General features: G+C 42.4%; 1 protein-coding gene across 2 annotated transcripts in view; it reads right to left on the reverse strand.

Annotated features, from left to right (window-relative positions):
• HOMER1 (homer scaffold protein 1) overlaps positions 1–1,467 on the reverse strand; it is a 150,161-nt gene extending 148,694 nt beyond the window's left edge. Inside the window, exon 1 of one of the 2 annotated variants that reach the window (XM_054489741.2) lies at positions 96–1,467. In XM_054489741.2, coding sequence (XP_054345716.1) covers positions 96–100 — 5 coding nt within the window. In that variant the 5' untranslated portion in view covers positions 101–1,467. The remainder of the gene's footprint in view (positions 1–95) is intronic. The other variant, XM_063665435.1, reaches the window with a different exon arrangement.
• Positions 1,468–16,709: the final 15,242 nt, after the last annotated feature.

The raw sequence follows: 16,709 nt of genomic DNA on the forward strand, positions 1-16,709 counted from the left end.
GTTTGTTTGAAAACACAAAACACAATCACCACCACCGCTCAATAATACACATACATAAACAGATTCGAAGCTGTGTTAAGCACAAAAATCCTTACCCCATTTTGCCCAATGAAAACTTGCTATGAAGTTTCAGCTCTTATGCTACGGAATAACTTCCAAAGGAATTTCTCCGTCTGCTATTTCGCAGTTGCTTTTCCACCCCGACCCCCAGATCCTTGTCTGGAGGTATTTCAAGGATGCTGCCAATTCAATTAGTTCTCTTAGGTAAAATGATTTCTCTCTTGTAAATACCAAAACGTTCAAACAGAGGCGGCATTTGCTTATTCGAGTTAAAAATGCTTTGCGGAGGAGACAGCGATCAATTCTATTCCACAAAATGAGTCTACAAGTAGGGAAATGCAGAATCCGGCTTCACCGAGTCCTATAAAAAATGAGTTCGCTGGTCATTTCACTCATGTCCTCCTCGACACTCAGGGAGAGCCAGGTAATTCGGCCTTTTCGGAGCTAAGGCTGCGGGTTCAAATTTCTCCACCACACCAGGTCCCCGGGGGTGGAGCGAGCAACCAAACGCGACGTGCACGTGAATAAAAATCCCAAAAGCAGTAATGCCACGGCTTCCCTGCGCTCACATTAGGAAAAAAACTACATAGAAAAATCTCCTCGAAGTGCAAACCCGGCAGCTCGCAACCTGCACGGCACTCCACATTGGAATCTGTCTTTTTAAATGTTTCTCCTCCTAAGACTCGGAGCAGAGAAGAGGTGGGGAGGAGGAAGAGAAGGCTAGGCAGGATCGATTCATTCTCCCGAGGAGAATAAACGGAGCCATTTCCAGGCTGGCAGCAGGCTGGGGGCGCAGCGCACGCCGGAGAGCTGGAGGAGGGGGCCCGATCCCACCTCCCTCAGCCCCTTCCCGCCCCCCGCCGCCGAGCACAATGGAGCCCGGCTGGTGCCCGGCCCTTCATTCGCGGCTGCCCCCTCTTCCCTCCTCTCTTCAGAGCACAGCGGGTCTGAAGCTCCCGTCGGCGGAGAATGAATGAATCACAGAGCCAAGCCCCACGCTTCCACTGGCACCCTGCCCCCAGCTCCAGGGCGGGCGAAAGGGGCCGAAAGGTCGACGGGCGCCTGCCCGAGCCAAGGCGGGAGGCTAAGCCCGCGTTGGGGCCAGGAGAGCTGGGCTCGAAGCCGAAGCGCAGCCACCGCTCCAGCGCCCCCACCTCTGCTCCTCGTCTCTCACGCTCCGCGCCGCCGCCACGCGCCGCCTCACATTCCCCGGGTCCCGCCGCCGCCTCTTCACACTTCCATCAGCGCCCGCCTCCGCCGGCCTCCGGCTCCCGCCGGGTACAGCAGCGCCAGCTCCGGCGGCCTGAAGCCTGCCGCTGCCTCCGCCTCGGCCGGCCAGCTGGCAAAGCGGAGGGTGCTGCTTTCCCGGTCAGCGCCGCCGGCGTGAGGCTAGCGCGGCGGCAGAGTGGACTGCGGGGGGCGGGAAGGGGGCGGAGAGAACGGGGGACGAGGGCGGTCCCTCCCTCTGCTCGCGGGAAGGGGCGGGAGGCGGTGGCCGCCGCGGAGCCGCAGCGGGGGGCTGGGGCGCGGACTGGCCCCGGGAGCCCGACGGGCCTTGCGAGCAGCGGGCCGCGGGAGAAAGCAGCAGCCGCGAGGCGGCAGAGAGGCTGGTGGTGGGGGGCCGAACGGCCCTCGTGGGGAGCTGGGCCGGCGGCAGGCCCTCAGTCCGTTCGTCCTTCTTTTCCCCCCTCCCCTAGAGGCCGGCGGCTGGCGGGCCGTGCGCTCTGCTCCTCGTCTGGCTCTTGGCCCCGCTCCCGGCCGCCAAAGCCTCCTCCGCGCCCCACACCAGGTGCTCGCGCTGTGTCTCCATCCTCCCCGCAGGAGGACCTTTAAATAGCAACGTCAGCGCGCTCCTCTCCGCACACACGTCACCCGCCGCTCACGTCACCGAGGTGCGGGGGATGATGTCACGCGGCCGGAAGTACTGCTAAATTAGGGAAGGAGCAGGGGGAGGAGGACTCGGCGAGCTCTTGTGTGCCCACCTGCTCTCACTTCTCGTTAAAGGCCAAAGCACGGGAGACAGCCCGAAAGGAGCTCGAACAAGGAAGCGGCGGGAGGAGATTTCCTTGTAACAAATGTGCCAAACCGGAGTGAATCATTCGTAGCAAAAGTGCAGTGTCAAGCGGGTAATATCCTATCTCCCACTCCCACCGCTATTGCAGCAGCACCCCCGGGCTTCTCTTGTCCTGACTAGCAGGGAAATGTGTGAGGGAGAGCCTGATCACACTACTGGTAGATGTACTTCCAACAGGACTTCGGAAAAATCGCCTAAATTTTCAATTGTAGAGTGCCATTCTGGGCATAGTCGACTTTTAAACTTTTTATTAGTGGTTACCTGAAACACGAAAGAATAAAGAGCAGAGCAATAAGCAAACGAAATAATGTTACAAAGGATAGTCATTTTATTTGCAAAATAGCAGTTTTGACATAGGAAAATGAGTCAATCTTAGTTCACTTAATTATCGTCACATGTATAGCAAATGCCAGTGTGTCCTCTCAGTTTCTCTTCATCAAGAATATGAGTTCCATGACACTTGGCTCCAGCCAGTAGTACAAGGAAGAGAAAAAAATATATGGGTTTCAGTTTGTGGAATTTAAATTAAAATTTAAAAATTAAAAATAAGAAAGACCACCAAATCCTTTCTCATTAACACAAGCATATTTTCGTCTTCTTTAGTTTTGACCACATAATATATAATTAATTACAATTGACCACATAATATACAATTACAATATCTCTTAAGTATGTTGTTTTGCATTTTCTGTATGGCAAGGGTGAGTAGCTGTCTATAGGTTTACTAGCTATGTGTTTGTGTCTGTAAACACCATATTATGAATGCTTTTTACATTGTAAGTTACTACAGAGTTCTTCAATTATTTTAAAATAATTAAAAAATGTTTTAATTAGGTAAATCATATAGTGAACTTTGATTTTATTTTACTTAACTTGATAAGCATGGCCAAGAAATAGCATTGCTGCGTGTTGCCGAAGGCCAATACTGGTTCAAGTGAGTCTACAAATTTAGTGACCCTGTTTTCCAGACCAAAATCTAGACACACCATTTGACATCAGAAAAAAATATTTGAATCTGAAGTGACCTGGAAAATCCAGAACATGGGATTACCAACCTATGAAGTGATTATTAGGAAAGTTATAGATCAATATCAACGCAGTTTAAATAAAAGAAGCTAAAACTCGTTAGAATGTATACCATGTGTGACTTTTAGAAACTGTTTGTAGTGTTAAACTGCTCACATGGTTCCTAATTAAGGAACATTGGTTTTGCAGCTTTCTGTATTTACATTGTCTTGCTCAAGTTAGGAATCTAAGATTAAAGAACACCACCAACAACAAAAAAGACCAATTTGTAACTGATTCAAACACTCTGATCATCTTCACATTATAAAATTATGATCTTGCTTGAAGTTTGAAATATTAAAAGTCTTTTTTTGAGACTGAGTCTCGCTCTGTTGCCCAGGCTGGAGTGCAGTGGCGCGATCTCGGCTCACTGCAACCTCTGCCTCCCAGGTTCAAGCAATTCACGTGCCTCGGCCTCCTAAGTAGTTGGGATTGCAGGCGCGCGCCGCCAGGCCTGGCTAATGTTTGTATTTTTAATAGAGATGGGTTTTCACCGTGTTGGCCAGGCTGGTCTCGAACTCCTGGCCTCAGGTGATCCGCCCGCCTCGGCCTCCCAATGTGCTGGGATTACAGGCATTACCCACAGCGCTCACCCTAGTTTTTTTTTGTTGTTTTGTTTTGTTTTGTTTTTTTGAGGTGGAGTCTCGCTCTGCTGTCTAGGCTGGAGTGCAGTGGCACGATCTTGGCTCACTGCACCCTCCACCTCCCGGGTTCAAGCGATTCTCCTGTTTCAGCCTCCTGAGTAGCTGGGACGACAGGCACTTGCCACCACGCCTGGCTAATTTTTGTATTTTTAGTAGAGACGGGGTTTCACTATGTTGGCCAGGCTGGTCTCAAACTCCTGGCCTCAAGTGATCCGCCCACCTCGGCCTCCCAAAGTGCTGGAATTACAGGTGTGAGACACTGCGCCCGACCGCCTCGTTTTTTTTGTTGTTGTTTTCGTTTGTTTGTTTGTTTTAAGGTTATAACAAAAGGTTAATGAAAGGCAAATCCCTGCTTGCCAATTTGTCTAATGTATATTATTATGATATTAATAGAAACTTGTACCAATTTGTATTTCAGACAAATGGAGCTTCTTATATCTAAAATGTTAAAACAATAAAACTGTCATTCTTCCAATAATGTCATCCCTTGGCCCTTGCAAATTAAAATATAAATTATGTTATTGCACTACTAAAATTTCTCTACAATTTCCTACCTAACTAAATAACATCTCTCCTGCTCTTTCTCTCCATGTTAATTAAAGCTCTCACTTTACCATTTTCAAACACTTTATTCTACCCCTTCATCACAACTTCCTCTCATTTACAGTCTTTTTTCCCCTCATCTTTACCCAACTGTCAAAACAGCTTTTCAGCTGCCTTCCTGCCTTTAGAGTGCTGACCCTTTGTTAGTGTCTACTTTTCACAACCACATCGTCTCTTCTCAGCTGCTCTTTTGTCAACTGAAAATTGAGAGCAGCTTTTTTTCTACATAAATCGAATGGTGCACTGTGATATAATTACTCAAAGTTTATGCAGTTATTTAACTTCAGCCTCTTAATCTAGAAAATTCTACCTATAATTTATTACTTATAGGTATCAATTTCTTGCCAGCTTATATGGGATCAGGATCAGTAAGTACGTGTGTCCATGTAGTCAAAAGAATATGTAAAACTTTGAAACATTTTATGTAATATGGCATGTCTTCTCAGAAAAAATAGCCTTTTCTCCCTGCTTGAAACAATTCCAGTACAGTTTTAAGAGGAGTCAGAGAGGCATTCTATGGCTTTCCATCTGTAAGTAAATAAACATCTTTTCTCCTAAGATGAGCTGATGTAACCCAAATTTTAGTTGTGAATTCCCAACCCTGATTTTTTTGTATGTTTTTTAAAATAGTAAACTTCCTAGAAAGTAATATATTTTCTTTTACCGGAAGAGGAAGAAAGTACTTTAGTAGAGTTTCAGATTTTCACAGTTCCTGTTTCCCACTGTGCTCTGAAAATTTGTAGGGCGGTTTATGAATACCCTCTGATTTTAGAATCTGTGGGCGAAGGCATCTGTTTTAGTTACAGAGTTTATTTCCATGCCCTTAATAGGAGATGGCAATCTTCAATGGGGTGTTCATACATTGGTCATGAGATATGTCTTTTTCAATGAAAAGACATCTAAGAGATAGAAAACCTTTGCAAGAAAGAGAGTAAAAGCCAGATTTTATTTTTAATTGCCTTACATTAGATAATAACAACTTGCTTTTAATTACCAAAATACCACTATCAATTCAAATAAAGTCAGATTGAAAAATAGGTTAAAAGATATCTCTCTATATAAAAGAAATATCATAATTCCTAGTTTATAATACATAGTCATGAAGAAACTAACCAGCAAAGAGTAAACATAATAAGAATGAAAGAGTTGCAGGGAAACAATTTATCCAGTGACTCTCCAAAATCATCCCACTTCCTCCATTATATAGCAGATACCGGGTACCATTGAGTTGTGTATGGCCTGTAATAAGACCATCTTTTATTATCAGTAATGTTCTGAACAGAAGCAAAGTAGTTAAACAGTCTGAAGGGTGGGAACACAGGTGTTTGGCATCTTCAAGGCAAGGCTTGAGGACAATTTATTAGAGAGGTTTGAAAGTGGTAGAGGAAAGAAGCTAAAGAATTAGCCTTAGGAAAACTATGGTAGATAGCCATGGGAAATGATCTCAGAACTACCTCCTGCTCTGATTTTTACTGTAAATTCATTTTCCAAATATGGTCAGAGGGATACAAATGTAATCCTAGATAGTGAAAGAGGATACTAGAAAGTTTTCAGTTAGCTGCTGTTGAGGGCCCAGATAGAACAAAATTAGAGGAAATGGTAGTACAACTGTCTATATAAAATTTTTAAAATATTCAGAAAAGATGGGGATATGGTACCTTTGAAAAAGTTGTCTGGCTTAACCTGGGTTGGTTGGTTGTTTTAAGCAGGAGTAAGAGAAAACAGGCTAGAAAAATACGCAGATCTGCAGAGAACTACAGTAAAGAATGTGGAGTAAAGGTTGTGCTGTACCTGTGCAGTTACTTAGAATGGAATGCTGTGGAAGCTGATTGCCATGGTAACCAATAATCTTTTTCCTGAATGGGGGAACAGAACAACCATGAGGAAAATGTTTTATATGAGCTACCTTATTTTGTGACTGTTACGGTGCCAACTAAAACAAAAACAACCCACAAGGTATTTAGGACAATCATTCTTGTGGAAGGAAATGGCCTTCTTTTCAGAGAGACAAGGCTGAGGCAGAAATTCTGGAGTATTTCAAAGAGAGATGGGGCTTTAAGATGGCAATTGCAAACTCTCTGAAGCAGAACATAATGGATAAATATTATATTTATGGCTAAAGCAGGCAGAAGCAAGACCTAGAACCCGTGTTAAAGTTTCTCCCAAGCATAAGAATCAGAAATAAATGAAGATTCTCAACACTTGAGAGTTTCAGCCAAAATATTTCATGAATTATTTATGAGGCTTTTTTTTTTAAATCTTGGTCTAAATTTTAATTTCTCTAAATATTAAATGGAAATGGTGAATGTATCTGTAATTATTAGTTAGGGTTCTCTAGAGAAATAGAACCAATAGGGTATATATATAGAGAGAGGTAGGCAGGTACGTAGATGATTGATAGACATGCAGATAGATGTGAGATTTATTATGGGACGTGGCTCATGTGATTATGGAGGCCAAGAAATCAATGTCTGAAGCTGGAGAACTAGGGAAGCTGGCGGCATAATTCAGTCTCAGCCTACAGGGCCTGAGAACCAGGGAAACCAGTGTTGTAACTCTCAGCTCAAGGCTGAAGGCCTGAGAACTTGGAGTTCTGATGTCCAAGAACAGGAGAAGACAGATATCCCAGCTCCAGAAGAGAGAGAGAATTTGCCTTTCCTCTGCCTTTTTGTTCTACCCAGGTCCTCAGCAGATTGGACAGTGTCCACCTACATTGGTGAGGGTGGATCTTCTGTACTCAGTCCACAGATCAAATGCCATTCTCTTCTAGAACCACCCTCAGACACACCCAGAAATAATGCTTTACTCGCTACTTGTGTATCCCTTAAGCCAGTCAAGTAGATGCCCAAAATAAACCATCGTATCTTTAGTCAATATTTGTTCTATTATTATTATTATTATTATTTTGAGATGGAGTCTTGCTCTGTCGCTCAGGCTGAAGTACAGTGGCACGATCTCGTCTCACTGCAACCTCCGCCTCCCGGGTTCAAGCAGTTCTCTGCCTCAGCCTCCTGAGTAGCTGGGATTACAGGTGCCCACCACCACGCCTGGCTAATTTTTGTATTTTTAGTAGAGACAAGGTTTCACCATCTTGGCTAGGCTGGTCTTGAACTCCTGACCTCAGGTAATCCACCCACCTGGGCCTCCCAAAGTGCTGTGTGTGTGATTACAGGCGTGAGACGCTGCACCAGCCTATTCTATTATTTTTAATAACAAATCATATATTTTTTTCATATATATCAGCGGTCCTCAACCTTTTTGGCACCAGGGACCGCTTTTGTGGAAGACAATTTTTCCCCTCGGTAGGGTGGGGGGAGATGGTTTCAGGATGAAACCGTTCTGCCTCAGGTCATCAGACATTATTAGACTCTCACAAGAAGCGCACAACCTAGATCCCTTGCATGCGCAGTTCACAATAGGGTTCACGCTGCTATGAGAGAGAACCCTGAGCCTTCATGCTCCTAGGGTTCACGCTGCTAATCGGACAGGAGGTGGGAGGTGGAGCTCAGGCAGTAATGCTCACTCACCCACCACTCACCTCCTGCTGCGCTGCCTTGTTCCTCACAGGCCATGGGTCCATATCAGTCCTTGGCCCAGGGGTTGGGGACCCCTGATATATATGATGGAAATACATGATGAAAATATAGTTTTCCCATTTTGATTAGGTCATCTGCTAAAATCTCTTACACTTAGAATAAAATCCAGACTCCAAGCCTTGACCTAAGAGGTACTGCATGATCTGGCCCCTGCTCACCTCTCTTACCTTGGTTTCCATTTCCCCCTCCATTGCTAGTGTGTGGGTTGGTGCATTGTCAACTGCATGAGCAAAAACTTCAGGTAATGGTGACTTAACCTATAAGGTCATTTTAAAATTTGCTCATTAAAAAGAAGTGTGAAGGTAGGTGGTCTTAACAATTGATTTGGAAAGTCCAAGGTGTCATTAGAGTCTTTCCATCCCTTTACTTTGCTATCTTCATGTGTTGTCTTTTAAACCTGGATTGTTGTCCCTTTCTTTTTTAGAAGATTATTATATTTCCAGGCATCACATTCAAAGAACACCCAAAGCAGGAAGGGAGGGAAGGAGACTTGAGTTATTTTCTCTTGTATGGCTGCTTTTTTTTACCAGGGAGAAAAACTCTGAAGGGACCTCAAGAAAATTCCTTCTCATGTCTTGTTGGCCAGAACTAGAGTACATACTCATCCCTAAATCAGTGATTGACAGTTTGGAACTGGATTTTCATGATTGGCTTAGGCAAATGGTGGTTCATCCCTTGAGTCTGCCTATTGTGACTGAACCAAATTAAAACTCTCAGCGTGGAAGAAAGGCCAGTGGCTGTTGGGCAAGCAAACCACATATTTGCCACACAGCCTGAAGCCACTCATATTCCTGCTCATCTTCCAAGTATGACAAGCTTGCTCCAAATGCAGGGCCTTTGCGTTTTTTTGTTCCTTCTGCCTGGAACACGTATGTCCAATACCTTCACATAGTGTGCTCCTCCTCGTCATTGAGTTCTGTACTCAAATTACATCTCTTGAAAAAGATCTTTATAAAATATCTGTACATCCGTAGCCATTAATCTTCCACTTAATTTGCTTTATTTTCTTCATAGTATATTCAACACTGTCTAAAATAGTATTAGATATTAGTGTACTCATAGAATAGAGCCCCATGAAGAGGAACTTTGCCTGTCTTGTTTACTTTCCCATCTATAATAGCAAGACAATGTCTAGCACATAGTGCGTGTTCAATAAATGATTATTGAATGAATGAATTTGCTAGGACTTTCAGTCATCCTTAGGTAGAAATTACTTACAACAGGGTTCTTTTTTTTTTTTTTTTTTTTGAGACAGAGTCTTGTTCTTTAGCCCAGGCTGGAGTGAAGTGGCGTGATCTCAGTTCACTGCAACCTCCGCTCCCACCGGGGTTCAAGCGATTTGCCTGCCTCAGCCTCCCGAGTAGCTGGGATTACAGGCACCTGCCGCCACGCCTGGCTAATTTTTTGTATTTTTAGTGGAGACGGGCTTTTGCCATGTTGGCCAGGCTGGTCTCGAACTCCTGACCTCAGATGATCCACCCACCTCGGCCTCCCAAAGTGCTAGGATTACAGGCGTGAGCCACCGCACCCAGCCTAGTCAGGGTTCTTAACGAGTTAGCTAGAGCAAACAACAGCATCTGCTCTAACTAGAACACAGGGATTTAGTAGGGTAGTATACGTAGCTCGTAGAATCACTGGGAGGGCTGGGGAATCCTCCTGCTGAAGTCCCTGGAACAAGAACTTGTAGGAAACAGAACACTCAAATTAGGTATTTTGAGTCATGCTTAATAAAAAATACTACTTTTTTTTTTTTTTTTTTTTTTTTCTTTTCCAGAGACGGGATCTTGCTCTGTCATCCAAGTTGGAGTGTGGTGGCATAATCACAGCTCACTGCAGCCTCAGCCTCCCAGGGTCAAGTGATCTTCCTGCCTTAGTCTCCCAAGTAGCTGGGACTACAGGCACGTGCCAATACAGCCAACTAATTTTTGTATTTTTTGTAGAGATGGGGTCTCACTATATTGCCCAGACTGGCTCAAATTCCTGGGCCCAAGCAATCCTTCCGCCTCGGCCTCCCAAAGTGTTAGGATTACAGATGTGAGCCACTATGCCCAGCAAAATGCTACTCTTTACAAAGGTGGGGCACAGTATAGGAAAACCGTAAGAGAGAGGACAGTGCCTGGCATAGCAGCACAGACTATCCCCTGTGCTTGAAAGGACAGGAGGAACGAGCAATGGATGGAACCTGGAGACAGAGATGGCTGTGTGGAAAGCGATGTCTGAAGTAGCTATGTCTTTTGCTTAAAGGTCACAGCCAGCTCACAGAGACCCCACAAAGAGGCAGCCCAGGAAATGAACAACTCAACTTTACTCTCCTTCGCACCCCACCCCCCGTCTCTTGTTGCATTCCTCCTTCTAAAGCTGACATACAGGAAGCTGGGCAGAGGAGCCCAGTGATGCAGTCCATGTTGGTCTGGGGCAAGGAGCAGGAAAAAGAAGGCTCAAAGATGGATCTGGAGAGGGAAACTAAAGATATCCAGCCCAAATGCTATTCTATTCAGCTATTAGATTAGCAATTATTTTAAAGTTTGGCATGTGGGAAAACAAGCACTACCACACAGTTAGTAGGAGTGTAAATTGGTATATCCTTGAAGACATATATAAATTTTGACACAGCAGTTCCACTTTAAGGAATTTATCCTACAGATATGCTTTTTCAAGTGTTCAAAGAAACACATAGATTTTTTTGTATTGCTTTAAAATGAAAAAAGGGAGAGGAGACAACCTGTATGTCTATCAATAGGGGACTGGTACAATCATATAATAAAATACTATGCAGCTATTTAAAAGAATGAGGTAGATCCATAATCCTGACATGGAAAGATGCCTAATACAGAAAAAAATTCTGGATGGATATAATAAACTGAATTGTGGTTAACTTGAGAGAGTGGGAATGTAAATTTGAGATTTAGAGAGGAGAGGAGGATTTTTAAAAAGATTTCTGTAACACCATTTGTATTGTTTGCATTTTTTATCATGAGTATATATTATTGTAATAATACAAAACCAAACCATATTACTTGGAAAATATTAAAAATACACAAATATGTTTAAAATTCAATTGTGGGAGGACAGAATAAGACATTAATATACACTTAATTTTCCTATCTTCCTCTCCTTTATGTCCTTTTTGGTAGAAAATACGGTAAGTTGGCTGGACGCAGTGGCTCACGCCTGTAATCCCAGCACTTTGGGAGGCCAAGGAGGGCAGATCACCTGAGGTCAGGAGTTCAAGACCAGCCTGATCAACATGGAGAAACCCTGTCTCTACTAAAAATACAAAATTAGCTGGGCGTGGTGGCACATGCCTGTAATCCCAGCTACTCGGAAGGCTAAGGCAGGTGAATGGCTTGAACCAGAGAGGTGGAGGTTGCAGTGAGCCAAGATCGTGGCATTGCACTCCAACCTGGGCAACATGAGCAAAACTCCGTCTCAAAAAAAAAGAAAAAAGAAAATACTATAAGTTTACAAAATACATTTATAAAAAGAAAAACTTGAAATAAGGTATTTATTTCACTGGAAGCAGTAATTCTATTGTATTCATCACTGATGAAACCAGATCTGGATATTCTATTTTAGGAGAGATACTGATGAGATGGCAGGATAACTAAGATGGTGTCGACCAACCAAGACAAGGCCATGTGAGCATGGATGAAGAGAGATGTTTAATTTGCTGAACACAAAATCAAGGGGAGATATGATAGTTGACTTCATAGAAGGGCTGTCACAAAGAATAAATAACAGCTATATGAATATGTGCTCCATGAGATAGTAAAGAATCAATTATTTTAAAAAGTATTAAAAGTCAGGTTTCAGCTCAATATGAGAAAAAATGCAAAAACAATTAGATCTATATCAGTAGAATTGGTTGCCCTGAGAATAATTGGCTTAGCTCTTCTTCACTAGATCTGAAGCAGAAACTGGCTGCATGATCAATTGATGGATTGGTATAGAAAAGATGCTTGTATCAGATAATAGGTTAAAAATAATGCCCCCAAAGTTATCTTTTAATCAAAGTTTTATGACAACTCAAGTCTGAGCTCACATCAAAGTTGTCCTTCACTATTAGCTTCTCTACATTGTCTCCTTCAAATGACTCATTCTTTCCACTAGTGTCAGTCATTGTCACTGCACAACTTAGTTTTGACATTGTCTTCCATGCTTGATTCTCACATCTAGCCCACTGAAATGGTCCATTTGCATGTTCTTAAAAAATCAAAGTGAGGCCCGGGCGCAGTGGCTCCTGCCTGTAATCCCAGCACTTTTGGAGGCTGAGGCAGGTGGATCATGAGGTCAGGAGATCGAGACCATCCTGGCTAACATGGCAAAACCCCATTTCTACTAAAAATACAAAAAAAGAAAAATTGGCTGGACGTGGTGGCAGGCGCCTGTAGTCCCAGCTACTCAGGAGACTGAGGCAGGAGAATGGCGTGAACCCGGGAGGCGGAGCTTGCAGTCAGCAGAGATCACACCACTGCACTCCAGCCTGGGCGACAGAGCGAGACTCCATCTCAAAAAAAAAATAATAATAATAATAAAATAAAATCAAAGTGAGTAAAGCAAGTTAAACACCTTAATTCCCCCCATACTCTTCCTCTTAGAATTCTCCCTTTTTCTGTACATGATAGTAAGCAAGGCTAACAGATTTGGCTGATAAAGAAACAAGAAGCCCTTTTACAATTTCGACAATTTAGACAATTTATTACTCACATAGATAGCAGGTAAGAAAAAAAAAAACAGTGAAAGTGCCAGTCTCTTGTCTCACAAGACAACACAGAAACAATTTTTTATGACAAGGCAACATGAATAGTGGGATACCCTGTTGCTGAAGAGTCAATTCTATGAGGCTACTAAGCAGTTTTACAGTTGTATGCTAAGAGGGGAAGGAAGTTTGTATAAAACAAAATTTGGCCAACCTTTGTATTCATTGTGGGTCCTTAGACCATACCTGAGTTTATGCTAATGAAATTACTCAGGACAGGGGTAGGCCATACCAGAAATACCAAGCATGTGATTAGAGGATGAGGGCTTTGAGTAAGATATTATTAGCCCAACCTCTGAGAAGGAGAAAGGAGCTAGGGATTGAGTTCAATTACATGGCCAGTGAATCAATCCTTGATCCCTATTTAAAGAACCACCAATAAAAACTCTGGACACTGAGGCTCAGGGGGACTTCCCTGGTTAGTAGTCATACATTGGTGTGCCAGGAAAGTGTCCTGAGGACACAGAAGCTTCACATTTGGGACCCTCCCAGACATTACCCTATATGTCTTTTTAGTTGTCTGGTCCTGATTTCTGTCCTTTTTTTTTTCTTTTTGAGACAGAGTCTCACTCTGTCACCAGGCTAGAGTGCAGTGGCACGATCTCAGCTCACTGCAACCTCCACCTCCTGGGTTGAAGCGATTCTCCTGCCTCAGCCTCCGAGTAACTGGGTCTACAGTCATGTGCTAATTTTTGTATTTTCAGTAGAGACGGGGTTTCTCCATGTTGGCCAGGATGGTCTCCATCTCCTGACCTCATGATCCGTGCGCTTTGGCCTCCTAAAGTGCTGGGATTACAGGCATGAGCCACTGCACCCAGCCTTGTGTCCTTATAATAGAACTATAATCATAAGTATAGCACTTTCCTCAGTTCTTTGAATCATTCTAGCAAGTTATTTAATGGGAGGGGATGGTGGGAACCCCAGAGTTTGTAGCCAGTTCATCAGAAATGTAAGTAGCCTGGAAACTCCTGATCTTGTGGCTGTTATCTGAAGTGAGGTCAGTCTCATGGGAGACTGTGCCCTTAGCCTGTGAAACGTTACCTAACTCCACATAGTTAGCATGATAATTGCATTGCAGAAGGAAAAACCTCATACCTCCTCAGAACCCAAGAGACAATGAGAAACTGTCTCATGACACCCTCCTGAAAGATAGGAAGGCAAGTGAGAAATGGCCTTGAAGCAACTCCTCCCAAGCCTCCCATGGTCACATGTTCCAGGAGGATCACAAGATATTCTGCCAAAGTTTATGTCAGCTACAGTTAAGGCTTGCATGAAAAAAGGTCTGGAAATATGTTTGCCAAAGTAATGGGCTGGGCACGATGGCTCATGCCTGTAATCCCAGCACTTTGAGAGGCCAAGCAGGAGGACTGCTTGAGTCCAGGAGTTCAAGGCAAACCTGGCCAACATAGAGAGACCCTGTCTCTACAATAAATAAAAAATAAATTAGCCAGATGTGGTGATGAGTACTTATATAGTCCTAGCTACTCAGGAGGCTGAGACAGGAGGATCGCTTGAGCCCAGGAGTTCGAGACTGCAGTGAGCTATGATCATGCCACGGTGCCCCATATTGGGCAACAGAGCAAGATCACGTCTCTAAAAACAAATAAACAAACAAACAAAAAACCAAAGTGATGGCAGTTGTCACTGGGTCATGGAATCTGAAGACTTTGGCTTGCTTTTTGCTACCTTTCTTCATTATACTTTATAGAGTAAATTTAGGGTGTGGTTAAGTATAGACTCTGGGGACATCCTGCCTGGGTTTGAATTTCACCTCTGTCATTTAGTAACTTCATGTTCTTCATACTGATCCACTAACCTGCCGTTTCAATCCAAGGGCTCAGCCAGCTCCAGTCTCTCTTAGGAGTGCATTCACCTCTTTTATTAATACCTTCTTCATCTACAAGAACATCATGTGGAACTATCATTTTCCTTCCTGAAATGAAGATACAATATGTCCATGATAATGCCCTAATTTATCATCTTTGTTTTCCCATTAAATTTTAAATAACCCAGTGAACAACAACAACAAAAAAACATTCTAGCTTGCCATGATTGGTTTCTTGGCAAACCAAGACTTCAAGCAAATTGCTTAGCCTCTTGATGCCTAAGCTTTCTTATTTGTAAAATGGAGAATAAATAATAGTCCTTACCTCATACAGTTGTGAGAATTAAGTGAATGAAAACAAACAAAACCCTTGGAACAGTGCCTAGTACACAAAAAGCACTCAACAAATGTTAACTATTTTTAAGACTTTTATATGTTATTTGATTTGTATACAGTGACTACATGTCACTGTAAACAAATCCAATTAAAACATATAAAAATGTCAAGTTTTCTGTTTATATCTCATTAATTTACATTTTTTATATCTCATTAATTTCATTAATTTACATTTTTCAATTCACAGCTAGACTTATTAGCCACTTTTTTTTTTTGAGACAGAGTTTTGCTCTTATTGCCTAGGCTGGAGCACAGTGGCACAGTCTTGGCTTACTGCAACCTCCACCTCCCAGGTTCAAGCGATTCTCCTGCCTCACCCTCCTGAGTAGCTGGGATTACAGGCACACACCACCACACCCAGCTAATTTTTTTGTATTTTTAGTAGAGACGGGGTTTCATCATGTTGGCCAGGCTGGTCTTGAACTCCTGACCTCAAGTGATCCACCCACCTTGGCTTCCCAAAGTTCAGGGATTACAGGCATGAGCCACCGTGCCTGGCCAAGTAGCCACATTTTTGCTCATCATCATAACATTTCATAGTCGCCATGTAGAGAAATGGGATAAGTTTAAGCTAGAGAAAGCATTTGAAAACTGAGATGAATATCTTAGATGAATATATACATATAATTTTACTTAAAATTCTTTCACCGCCACCTCCAAAATAAACCAAAGTTAACCTTTTGGTCTTATATATATTTAAAGGAAGCACATTAAAATGTTCATTATATTTTATCTCTGGTTAATGAAATTTTGTATACACTTTATACATTTATACATAGTGTAAATTCTTTCAAGTGAGCTTGTATTACTTTTTGGAATCAGAAAAAACTGTTATTTTTAAAGATAAAATTATTTTTATCAGAGTTCTTTTTGAACTGTGCAAAGAAGAAACATAAAATATTTGAGATTCCAGTAACATGACAGATTACTTTTGAAACATTCTGAAATTATATTTTCTATTGGTTTTTAACAAGATTTACAACCTACTCAAAATGCAGTAGAGTGGGCACCACAAAGCAAATTTATTTGAAAGCACCAGAATCAGCACATGAATAGTCATGACATTCAGCAACATGTCCCTGTTGAAAAACAATTTTAGAATCTATAATGTTGGTTGTTGTACTAACAGGGTAAGCTGCATGTAGAATAAAATGAAAAACATCTTAAAAGTAGAGATTAAAGATAATTAGAGATTAAAAAAGAGAAAATATTTTAATGAAACTGCCCTTTGTAATGTTAATAGTAATCACACTCAAATACAAATATGAACTTTGAAAATATCAGTAAATTCTTATATAGGGCTATTAAGAACATGAATTTTGGAATCAGATGGATTTTGAGTTTGAGTCCTCTTGGCCCAGCCAGGTAGCACGGGATGTTTTATTTAAACACATAATCTCTGAGCCTCAGTCTCCCAGATTCTAAGATATGAATAATGATAGTACCTGAAGGATTTGTTGTAATAATTAAATGAAATACTTACTAAGCAAATGCTTAGTAAATGCACTCTTTACATATGAAAAATAGTTGTCAGTTTTGTTTCTTTTACTGATGTGAAAATTAGTTGCATTTTTTCTACTCCTTCTGTTACCTTATAATCAGCTATTTAAGAGGAACTATAAAATGGAAAGGGAACATTAGACTATGTAAGAATTGGGGAAACTGGCTCTCTCTTCCACCGCCCAAG

Source organism: Pongo pygmaeus, chromosome 4 (assembly GCF_028885625.2).
Source record: "Pongo pygmaeus isolate AG05252 chromosome 4, NHGRI_mPonPyg2-v2.0_pri, whole genome shotgun sequence".
NCBI classification, from domain to species: Eukaryota; Metazoa; Chordata; class Mammalia; order Primates; family Hominidae; genus Pongo; species Pongo pygmaeus.